Below are 12,568 nucleotides of genomic sequence, written 5' to 3' on the forward strand. Positions count from 1 at the left end.
TTGCATAGATCGATGCTCATGATGTCAATCACTGGATTGTCTGGTCCTGACTCGATTATTTACAGACCGCCGTCGTATAGCTGGATTATTGCTGAGTGCGGTGTTAAACAACAAACAAACAAATGAGTCTTCACACCCGTTGTTGTTGTGAGATATGTCCCCGAGTAGCTACCGTAGATCCTGTGCCCGTGACATGCCTGAGTAACTCCGGGCCTCCCTCTGCCTCACGCCTGGTGGCGGATGTTGTCCCGGCGTATGTAAGACGCAATTCCCAAATACCGAGACTCTTGCGACTTACATAAGAAATGAAGCGGAGCTTAAAACTGCCATTGGGAAAGCGAAAATGATGGGCGACCTGCTACTCGTACGGTTGCTGCTACTGATGCTTTCAACAACTGCCGGTATGTGAATATTTTCTCAACATGTCCTTTGTTTACTGGTAGTTCGTGCTCACCGTCTGCGAGTTACTGTGACCTAGTGGGTCACAGTCACTAGGTCACAGTAGGTGAAGTGGTTTATTTATAGTGGCGTGTCGCCCCATATAGATTTTAACTGCAGCTAGAAATGAAAGGTTGTGTACATTCCTGCATTATGATATGAACAGAGTGTGCGAGACTCCGTTGTGGGATGCAGTTCTCAAGATTGTCGTAAGAGTAGACTAAAGGCCATCGAGGATCGGTGACCTGTGAGTGTGTGAGAGCGTGAGAATATGATTGTTGTTGTTGCATTAAGTGTTCAAGAGGTCGCTTTCTGTCTAGGCAATTTCGGCTGACCTTTCCCTCTTTGGGACTCCTGTGTGTGAAAAGGGTACACATATCTATTGTGAGTTCGGTGTTCACATAATTTCTGTTTTTGTATTGATATGATTTCTATTTTCTTATATTGATATGATTTCATTTTTATCCTTGGCTGCTCTGTTTTTATACGTTCGAGTAGCTGTCCATCTCTTAGAAATAGAGTTAGTTTGGCCTTCGCTTTTGCAATTCTTGGCTTTAGGAGCTCTATGACAGCTATGCAGATAGCGGATCTAACTGCATTTCTTGTTTTAACCTAGCCCGGGCTGGGGCATGGGAGAGAGTATGAAAGTGTGAGTATATATATATATATACGATGGTACATACAGACTGACAGACATCTGGACAGACAAAAGTACCTAAATGCTCGTACACGCACATACATACTGTCATAGCGACTGATTTACGACAACCATTGTCTGAGAAACATTTGATTCCAAAGGCTAATTACCCTTTAGACATGTGCATGTCTATAACTTAATTGTCATAATGTATTAAGCGCTAATCCTCGTTGTTAATCCTCGCCACAATTTCATTGTATATTGAGTCACAGCCAACCTGGGCTACTATATCACTTCCTGTTAATTGCTGTTATTTATAGAATGACATTTATTGCCTTAATTGTTCATCCCCTGAGCAATGCGGTTCACCATCCCCAGAAGTCCCATGTCCAGAGCAACGCCATTGTCTGTCCATTGTTGTTCATTACTATATATGTGTTACCATTACATGGTGTTAGTCAAGCTTGGTATTCCGAGTGCTGGTGTAGGGACGACCTCGAGCAGGATGTGCCGCTCGCACGAAACGTCCGCTCACCTCATGTATGCCTGATCATGAACTGGAAGGCCCGCTCATCGCTGTGTTTGTGTTTTCAGAGCAGGTATTCCGCTCATTGTGCAATTGTTGTTTATTGTTTACATGTTGTGCATAAAGCGTTCCGAGAGAGTGATGTCGATTTTGTCCTTTATTGCCCCAAATTGTAATTCCCCGTCAACTTGTGCGTTGACAATACAAAAACACGCACAAACAGATTGGACCAAACCAAGTTATTTACCTGTCACAGTGACATGCATGTAGCTATAAACATAGCTGAATGCGGCGTTAAACAACATCCACTCAGTCACCATGGTATGAAAAGTGGTGAAAGGATTTATTATTTATTTATTTTTGTATTCTTCATTTGTGTGATGTTATGCACATCGTTGTTAATGACGTGTGGAAAATATTCATATTGGATCCATAGTCTTTGTTACTTTCAGTTATTATTATTTTGTAATGCCATTAACAATATGATCATTGGTTCAAATCCCATATTCACCCTGATTCCAATCCCGGGGATCGTGGGTTTCACATCTCTCGCACTACGCTGACCCGCGGTTACTGAAATACTGTACCGAGCTAGGTTAAACTCACTTACTATGCAAAATAAGCCGGTTATTAATAATTGTCGTGGACTTATCGCGGTTTGGAAAATCGAATACATCGTGAATCTCATCATATCATCCAAGCATTTGATATACCTCAATGATTCAACGTCAGTATTTCCTCTTGACCGATTTAAGGTCTACACAGTCAAAGTCCTTGCATTGTGCTTATACATTTAATGTGGTTACAAAGTGATGCCCTGGCTCTTTGCATGTACATGAGCTCAACCACATACATGTTATATCCTAGGGACACCCAAACAGTTATATTTTAATTCGGTATTACTTCAGTTTAGATGAGCACTTGATGCCCAGTTGCAATTCCCTGTTTCTCTAGAGTTGCGTTCCTTCCGTTCGAATGCCAGATTCGCCCTGACTTCTAGGCACGGTATCCATGTTTCATAAAAGTGGTAAACGCATAAGACCTGCAGCATCAATTTGTTCTTCGGACACATGGAGGTGAAATGCTGAAATACTAATTAAAGTGAAGCCAAACTAACTCACAAGAGTAGATGGTTATCTTAAGGTGTCTCATAATGTACACACACCCTCCACACAGACACCACACACACACACCTCCACACACACACACACCTCCACACACACACACACACACACACACACACACACACACACACACACACACACACACACACACACACACACACACACACACACACACACACACACACACACCACACTCCTCCGAACACACACCCCACACACAAACACTCCACCGAACTCTACACACAACATACACACAATAATACTCCACACACACCACACATCACAACATATATACACACCACACACATAATGGGTTTCAGGATGTAAGACAGTGTCAAGAGATAAACAACATGTGATAAAACTACATGTATGTATATCCCAAAAAAATTGTCAAACAGGATCTTGGAAATTCATTCATGCAAGACGACAAACATCCAGTCACAGAGTAAATGGAAATAGAATTCCACACGTGAGTGTCGTAACGTTACTGCAAGAACCTCAAATAAATCTTACCTTCAATCAGTATGGTTGTGAGAGAAGACGTGATTATTATGCGATGTTGTGTTAAACAATCATTTGTCTAAAATATCAATATATAGTAATAACGCGGTGAATTGTGATAATATAACACTGAGGTGAACCGCCAAACAGACTATGGTAAATCCCAGTAAGTGTACCCAAGTGAATTGTAATAAAAACTGCTGTAACATGCAAACACTTCTTGCGGTAGTTACGCTACCATGTCCTATTCATTCCTACACAAGATATCTTCAGTTAGGCAAGGCCTGTCACATTATGCAAGTGTACATATAGAATGACAACCAAGGAATTCTTACTCTAGAATTGTTATAATACAAGTCTGTCCTATTATTATTATTTTACAGAATATTACCTAAGATGAGTTTGTTATAATGGTTCTTTAGGGATTGCGCAGCGATGACAAAGCTCAAACTAGTGATGAAGACAGATATTTGTGGAGGTAGGAAAATGCATGTACGGAATGGACACTTAGAGTGACCCTCATCAAAGTGTGACGGGTTGTGTGCTTAGCTTGCCATTAAAGACTATCTGTCATGAAAATGTATGTAACCTTATGTAAAATAGCAAATTTCGTAGTCGAATATCCTTGTGAATATCGATCTGCCTTGTCACGTACTGAAGGTGAAATGGGGTTTAACGTCGCGTCCAACATTATTCCACTTGTAGTGAGGTGCATGCATGTGTGTGTTTGTGTGTAAGACACAACACACTGACTCCAAACCGACCAGTCCTTGTTTTAGCCCTTTAATGGTGAGCTCCAGTCAGGGCAACAACAAGTACCACTTTTTAACGTCTTTTGATGTGACACGGCCGGGGATCGAACCCCCGACCTTCCGTTCCCCGGGCGGACGCTCTACCTGTAGTCCACGGATGAGGTCTTCCTGTTCAATAAAACCACAATACGTACACTAAATGCCTCACAATGGACAATGTTTTGAAAAGACACGGTCGATAAATACGAAGCTAGACCCGCTCTCTGTCCTATTATATGCAGCTCCAGATTTGTGTTTATGCATTCAATTAGCGTGGAATAAGTTACGAGACCTATTTTGTCACAAGCTGAGCTTGCCTCAATAATCATATATTTCGAAAATTAATTTACTATATGCTTCAATATATACTGTAACGTAACTACATATAAGTTAAGGGGCGGTCGGGCAGCCTTGTGGTTAAAGCGTTCGCTCGTCACGCCGAAGACCCGGGTTCGATTTCCGACACGGGTACAATGTGTGAAGCCCATTTCTGGTGTCCCCCGCCGTGATATTGCTGGAATATTGCTAAAAGCGGCGTAAAGCCATACTCACTCACTTACTCACGTATGTTTAAGTTTATTGGATGACTCTGTATTGGAGGTACATGTGCAGCCCTCTCTTGCTTACTGTACAATATTAAACAATAATGTTGGCACGATTTCAAATTTCCTAGACACTGGCACAACATTGTGTCCATATCCAAATAAGTCTGTCAAACAATAACTTGACCAATAACATTCTAACAGCCAAATCATTCATTTTCATTGTTTGAACTGAATACATTTATTGCAGGTCAACTTAACGCTTGAGCCCCTTCATTGAGCCCCTTCCTTGATTGATTAATTGGGTGCAGGTCTACTTAACCAGTGAGCATATTGATTGATTGGTTGGTTGTTTGGTTGGTTGGTTGGTTGGTTGGTTGGTTGATTGATTGATCAAAGCAGTAATCGTCGGAGCCCTGCATCACTGCAAATATATATACATCACTTGATGCCCGTCCCGCGGGATTTCGAACATTCTAAACGATTGATTGAGCATGGTTGAGCTTGTTTGTTCTTGCTTGAGCTTGTTTGAGCTTGTTCGTTTGTTTGTTCAAAGTGGCAATCGTCTAAGACCTGTATTACGTTGGGCGTACGTTTGGTAGGATTTTGTTGTAAACATTTATGAATGAAAAAAGTAGTTCCGCATTCGCGACTCGTGCCCCTCTCGTAGCCATTTTTGCGACCGTTTCCGTCTTAGCGCAAACGGGCATACCTAAAACAATTGTCAACTTGTTCCTTAATGGTTCACATATATTTCCCCATATATAATATATATTTCAGATGCAATTTAAAACCCATCGGGACGTACGAAATTGTACAGTATGATTGAACACATTTAACTGTGTTTTCGGTATATCTTTAGATGTAAGACATATGCAAAATCAAAAATTATTTCTGAGGGATTCTTTGACGAAGAACTTGAAATCAAACGCGCATTCTGATTGGTTTATCGTATTTTCCCACATAACATTCATCGATAGGGGGACGAGTCTTCTTAAGCTTGTAGGTTACGGAAAGGGGCGAGTGGTGACGAATGGACGCGTGAAAACAACAACAACAACTGTGGCGTTGTCGTCGGCAGCGGCAGAGCGCAAAGTTTAGCAATCACAATAAGTAGGCCCTCTTACAGGGGTCTCTAGACTACTCTTTTTACCCTCAGCAAGATTGCCGAGCAACTCAGATGTAACTATTGCAACAATGTAACTATTTTTACTTGCGGCCTGTTCCAGTGTATGGGCAGTGTAATGAAGCTCTTGGACTTGAAAGTGGCATCGTAGAGGATAGCCAAATAACAGCCTCATCTTCTCCGTATGTACACCGCCCGCCGTCTACAGCAAGACTTCGTGGTCAATGTAAGGATGAGTATTTTGTCAATCTTCACAATTACATTGTATTATATTATAGTATAATCTGAATGATATCCTCGAGACTGGTGTATATGATTTTTCAATCATGTAATTTGTATTAATATACATAAAAGTAATTAAATATGCATGCATTTCACATTAAAAAAAAGTTGATTTTTGTGTGTCTACCTTGTCATTTGGCTATGAGAACGATTTCGAAAAGCTTGCATGTACCTATGCTTAACACGAAGCCTGAAAGTAAAACCTTTAATTTCACGTTTTGACTTGTCAGATGGATGGGTTCCTCGGTCCACAAAAGATTACTTGAAAATTGACTTCCTGGACTATAGGAAGATAACTGGACTCTCTGTACAGGGAGCCCTCCGCAGAGCGATAAAAGCGTTGTCGCTTTTCTACAGCTTGGATGGACTTGTGTGGGAAACATACAAAGATAACCATGGCAACGAATATATTGACGTTTCATCCGAATCCTGGTTCGATGTTGTCAGAACAGATCTGGATTCGCCAGTTAAAGTACGTAGTTGAACTGGACACAACCCCATTTACAAAATACATGTATATAGAATATACACATAAAGAGTGGGGGATGGGGGATGGGTGGGGGGGGGGGGATTTACTCCTGGGTATGAAGGTTTGTGCATACATTAAGAAAGAAATGATGTTAAAATTGTTAATCATGTGTAAAATGTCACTGTACACATTTATTAAAAATCAATATCTGCTTGAAAAAATATACGAAGATATATAGCACATGTACGAAACAGTGTTTTACTAAGAACTGAAAGATGATTTCATAGTTTGTGTAATTGATGGCATCCTGGCATCTACTCATTTGCATTAATAGATTTAATGGTATAATATAATACATTATATATAACCGAGTAGTTATCATTGTTCGTTATGCGTGTTTAGGCGAGATATGTTGCCATCAGCTCGAGATCCGCCTACTCTGGTGTACGCCTTGAGGTTTATGGCTGCAACACCTCTGTTGACCAGGGAGACCCTACAGTGATAAACAGCGATATAAGGGTACGCTATTACTTCCTGAGTATATTGAACAGTTGAATTTAAACATTCCCTTTCACATTTTTAGTTGGTAAAGAAAATATGTTCATTAATTTTATGGTATCATTGAGCACATTTTAGATCGAAAATCACGAATTAATAGAATTCTTAACACTGCAACATTCAGTTATCCGTATGTAACTGATCTTATATGAATAAATATTTCTTTGTCTACTTATATCCATGATAATGGTAATAGGATGCAGCGTTATAAGTGAGCGATCATAGCACTTATGCAACAATATTTACTGATCCAAATAGAAAAGACTTGATGGGACTTATCTGTATGTTTGTTTTCAGGGTAACACTATATGGACAACAAGTGGGAGTCCATACGTTCTCAATGTCCAGGTCACTGTTCGCCCTTCTACTCATCTACAAATTCAGCCTGGAGTCATGGTTATTTTCAATGCAACCGATGCTGGTATCCTCATTCGTGGTATGATATTTTGGTTTCATGATCGGTACTGCGCAAGAAACAAACCTTTGATGGAGTGATAACTTATTTGACTTCATCGTCGTTAAAACTACTTCAAATACAACCGAAACTAAAACTTGATCTGTAATTTAATTAAATTAAATTGGCATCGTCATGATCAGGGAATACGAACAAAATATTCATACGAACAACATAACTTTGCATAATTATATTTACTGCTATTTTAAAGAACAGTAATATCTCGAGTCTTACACATGGACACTCAGGTAGTTTGTTGACAGGCAGTCATGATATAATACCAAGACTTTTTCATTTCATCATTAGGAAACATTAAACCTACACATAACATGTGTGCATCAGTGAGTTTGGAATATCAATCCAACATTCTGATTTCTTTTTTCTTAGTTTAACTAATCAACCAGTTTGTGTGCAGTGATCATAATTCTACCAAACGCGAGTATTCTATCTTATTTATGTTTACATGATGATGTATATTTTCATTAATTGGACAATTGACGCAATTAATTGCGTACAAAAACTAATCAGCAGGTATATTTTCATTCAAGGTTCACTGACTGCGGCTGGGATTCTAGGCCTGCCCATATCGTTCTGGTCCAGTGATGTTCCTACTGCAGCACAAACTCTTTGGCAAGGTCTTAGAACAGAACAAACAGGTACAGGGATACTGTATGCTACCAATTTTGATGGTTGTAAAAAAATCGTATAGCAGCAGGTACTCACACACACAAACACACATTTGTTACTGTATTTAAATAAGTAAACGTGTTATGTGTAGATAATATCCAGTATCCAAGAAACTATCAAGTTATTCCCTCTTTACAAACATCTTCTGTGGAGAGCAATACTTATTAAATGTAATACTCAAAACTTTTCGAATTGCACTTGCACGATTCAGATGTGGTTCACACGAACTATTTATCGAGACGGGAAGATATATGGGGGTCGTGAGAGAACACAGACTTTATCAGTTTTATGATTTAAACACTGTAGAAAGTGCATACCATTGCTTACTACTTTGTCCGTTCTATGCTGAACTCAGAAAACAGTTCATTGATAAACATTATATCCGTTATCCATGTTAACAGAAATTTGTTTCGTTAATGTCAATTAAGAATGTAGTAATAACGAAAAAACTGGCAATGTACATATTGCATGCTATGAAGCTAAGCAGTTTTAAATATGTTACCTTATAACTGTATATACACCTATGACTATATAACATGTACTATAGGCCTATGGCCTCTCAGTAAACACGTATCGATATTGATGAGAAGATAAGTATGTTTTGATAGCTCATATGACTAAACTTTGAATATCGACAATATATTTTCTTTATGTTTTCTTTATTTCTTCCAGGTGTATTTTCCTGCGACTTTTGCACAATAAGACATGCCAAAGTGGGTGTAATGGGGCCCCCCGACTCTATGTCCCTCAACAACACAAAAGTTTACTTAAACTCAAATGGCATTATTTTAACAAATGGAGGTTCTGGAACAAAATCATTTCACCGGCTTCAAATATCACAAAGTTTGAATAGTGGTTTAATCGTATCTAGTGATTGGGTATCTCGAAGTGGACTTTTCTTTGAGGGGTGTACTTTTCAACAAAATGGCAAAAATGCATTGTTGCTTTCAAGCCCGTGTGACGTAGAGTTGGTTCGATGTAACGTTAGATCCAATGGAGATTCAGGAATAGCCTCCGGAGATGAAGGTTTTAGGTTGACCGTCATCGAGAGTAACATTACGGGGAATTCACAGTTTGGCTTAAAACTGTCACACTCTGGCTATGTGAACATAGAATCATCTCGTGTTGACGACAACAGAGTAGGACTAACGAGAAGTAATGCTGGGATAACGTTACTTCAAAATTCAAAATTTAGATTCAATTCAAATGAAGGAATTAACATTGATCAAAGGTTAAACGGAATCCTCAATATCTCTTCATGTATTTTTGAACGCAACAAGCATGGCCTTCATGTGGATGCCTGGCTCAACAGAGTCAATAGTCTTGTGAGAATTACGGACTGTGAATTCACAAAGAATACCTACGCAGGTGTATATGTAAAGTCTGATACGTACAGGCACACTTTTAACATATCGCTCACTTACAACAAATTTCAAGGTGATGTAACCAATAGCAAAGCCTATGCAATATATGTCTCTCTTGAAGATTTACTCCGAAGCAGGTTTGCTTCTGTAAATATCATAGGCAACAACATGACATGTTTTGGAGATTCCAGCGATATAATTGCGTATGAAGGTAATACATATTCGAACTATGCAAAGATACCTATCAACGTCTCTGAAAATAGTTTTGAAGATTCCTTTGGGAGCTACGCATTGTACCTATATGCTGATGGAGCTGCCATTGCGCACAATGTATTTAGAAATAGTTCACGTGTAGGTTCTTTGAAACTGACGGGATCAAACAGCAGAATATACAGAAATGTATTTGAAACTCCAAACTCAACATATGACCTAATTACATTCGCGCTTTATGATGATCAAACTGTCGTTGATGCCAGTCGAAACTACTGGGGTATCACAGACAAAAGGGGAATCCGTTCACGGATATACGATGTGTATTATAACATCAGCAGAGCTGAGATACAGATTGACCCATACTTCACATCCAAGTCGATGGAGATGACTTCAAGTGGGACGACCATCTTCACCGACGACGACCCCTCTGACGTTGGAGGCGTGCTGCAGGGTGATGTTCTTCTTCATCCAGATCAGAGCCTGGTGGTGAAGAGAACTATTGTAGTACCTGAAGGAAACACGCTGACCATCATGCCAAATGTCACACTTTCATTCCATGGAGCCCAAGGTGTCATAGTTAAAGGTAAATATATATGCCATGTTGACAATCAGCGGTAACTGTCAGGTCAGCGTGTAATGTTTAATGCTGTAATACAGAAGATAACTTATGAAGGAGAGCGTGTTTACACAAAGGAACGAAATTGCATATCAGTTAAGAAAATCTGTCTTCACAGGTTCACTGAAAATTAATGGATCATCAACTGGACTTGTGATTTTACAAAATGGCACCAAAAGCAGATGGGGAGGTGTGATGCTCACGAGTAGCAGTAAGTAAATGTACATTGATACAAACAATGGTCACTCTTTCAGTTCTGTGTTTTCGCATGTCAATCATAAATAAACCCAATGATTATAAAACATGATTACCCTTACTGTTCTGGATTAGCTTCTGAAAGCACTGTAACTTAATAAATGAACCATTACAATCTTGAGTATCCTTCATTGTAGATCTGGAAATAACCCATGGAGTACTGAAAGCAGCAAGAACAATTGCAGGCGACCGAAATACAAACTGTTCCATGTACCTGGCATTTTCCCTCTCACATAGCTCTGTTGAAATTGATACTCTAACCTTACGATCTCACCGCTTCAATGTAACAATATCAAAGTCTCAGTTAGTTACATCAAAGAATGATATAACGTTGTCAACGTGTCCAGGGGCGTCAACAAAGAATGAATATGGAAATATTTTATTGGAGGACTCTGAATTCACCTCGAGGTCAGTAAAGATTTTCACCACAAAAAATGAAGCGGCCCCACATGCTTTCAGGGCAACTGGTTCTGTTTTTCATACAGGTGGTATATTATGTGAATCAGCACAAACATTGACCACTGTAATGTTTCTGAACAACACGTTCAACGTAGAAGAGGGGCGCGTATTCATGATAAAAGGTCAATATTTAGATGTTGAAGTGGTTAATAATTCCTTTTATGCTCCATCAGGAACTGCTAATATAGATCTTAGCGGCGATGCTCTCAACAGGGTTTTTATAAGGGAAAACAATTTTAATGTTGGGAATATGGAACTAAAATCTCAACAAACTCTCAATGAGAAGATGAATATAACCATGAACGTGTTCAGGTTTTGTCTGCTTATTTTGAAAACGCCCGATGTTATTATTAGACACAATGTGTTTGAAACCAATTTAGTCTACTTTATAAAATTCGCCAGTAAGGATTTCAGAAATACCATAATCAACGCAAGCAAGAACTATTGGGGAAAGGACAAATTTTCAGAAATCAAAGTAAAGATATATGACAAGTCTAACGATGTGGCCTTACCTGAAATATCCATCATGCCATTCTTCAAAGATAGAGAAATGCTAGAACTTATGGAGACTACACCTTTTCTCGACTCAAACGGAACATTAGGTGGTGCTGTTGATGGAACCTTTACACTAACCAGAGCACAAAGTCCATACACTGTCCTGAGTAACATTATTGTTGGCAGAGAAGACACTCTGATAATAGATGCTGGCGTACAACTTCTGTTTGAAGACAGCGTTGGAATGCGAGTTGAAGGTATGGAAGCTATACTTATCATATTCAATCATACTGTTTATGTTGGAAAACTGTTTTTCGATTCTTGGTACTGTTTTGCCATGGAATATTTGATAACGCTAACCTTAAACGCGATAGATATGTCAATGTTCATTGTAAAGTCTTTGTTTAGGGAATCTCTATGTTAGAGGATCGAGAGATATGCCTGTTCGATTCCACCCGGCCAACGCAGGTATACCCTGGGAGGGAGTGAAAGTGACAGGACAACTACGTAAGTATACACAAACTGTTGTAAATAAAACGTAAAAATACTAGCATATAATATTTTCCTAGATTCCTGAGGATATACCGTAAACGCTCGAGAGTACGAACACCGTTAATAATCCAGACACTTTACATTAAGGACACATTACACATTACTTTGCAGCCATGGTTCGTTAATTTGAACATTTACATTAGGAATGATATCATCTGGATTGCCGAGGTTTCACGCTACGTGTTGAATATATACTTCATAAACTTTTAGGGATCGTACGGTTTGCTGGTGGTACTGATGAGCGCGAAGGAAGAGTCGAGGTTCTGGTTGGAAGTGCATACAGCACCATCTGTGATGATGACTTTGATATCCGTGATGCTAATGTGGTTTGCAGAATGGCAGGCTTTGAGTATGTATTTTACTGTTACAGTCCCGCTGTTATCGTCGTCATAACTATTGCTAAAGAAACTGAATTCCTGTTGTTATTGTATCAAGTTCATCCTTCTTCATATTTATATTCCAATTACATGTTATCTTAA

The 12,568-nt window shown here is 39.3% G+C and overlaps 1 protein-coding gene across 3 annotated transcripts in view; it reads left to right on the top strand.

Annotated features, from left to right (window-relative positions):
- The first annotated feature begins 233 nt into the window (after positions 1 to 233).
- Positions 234 to 12,568, top strand: part of LOC124124111 — a 31,722-nt gene continuing 19,387 nt past the window's right edge. For 2 of the 3 annotated variants that reach the window (XM_048402993.1, XM_048402994.1), the window contains exons 1-11: positions 234 to 401; positions 5,789 to 5,911; positions 6,198 to 6,439; positions 6,839 to 6,955; positions 7,292 to 7,430; positions 7,997 to 8,104; positions 8,808 to 10,295; positions 10,447 to 10,539; positions 10,721 to 11,794; positions 11,946 to 12,044; positions 12,300 to 12,438. In XM_048402993.1, the coding sequence (XP_048258950.1) occupies positions 344 to 401; positions 5,789 to 5,911; positions 6,198 to 6,439; positions 6,839 to 6,955; positions 7,292 to 7,430; positions 7,997 to 8,104; positions 8,808 to 10,295; positions 10,447 to 10,539; positions 10,721 to 11,794; positions 11,946 to 12,044; positions 12,300 to 12,438 (3,680 nt within the window). In that variant the 5' untranslated portion in view covers positions 234 to 343. The remainder of the gene's footprint in view (positions 402 to 5,788; positions 5,912 to 6,197; positions 6,440 to 6,838; positions 6,956 to 7,291; positions 7,431 to 7,996; positions 8,105 to 8,807; positions 10,296 to 10,446; positions 10,540 to 10,720; positions 11,795 to 11,945; positions 12,045 to 12,299; positions 12,439 to 12,568) is intronic. The other variant, XM_048402995.1, reaches the window with a different exon arrangement.

Source organism: Haliotis rufescens, unplaced genomic scaffold, assembly GCF_023055435.1.
Source record: "Haliotis rufescens isolate VD_foot unplaced genomic scaffold, xgHalRufe1.0.p SCAF_3, whole genome shotgun sequence".
In the NCBI taxonomy this organism is placed as follows: Eukaryota; Metazoa; Mollusca; class Gastropoda; order Lepetellida; family Haliotidae; genus Haliotis; species Haliotis rufescens.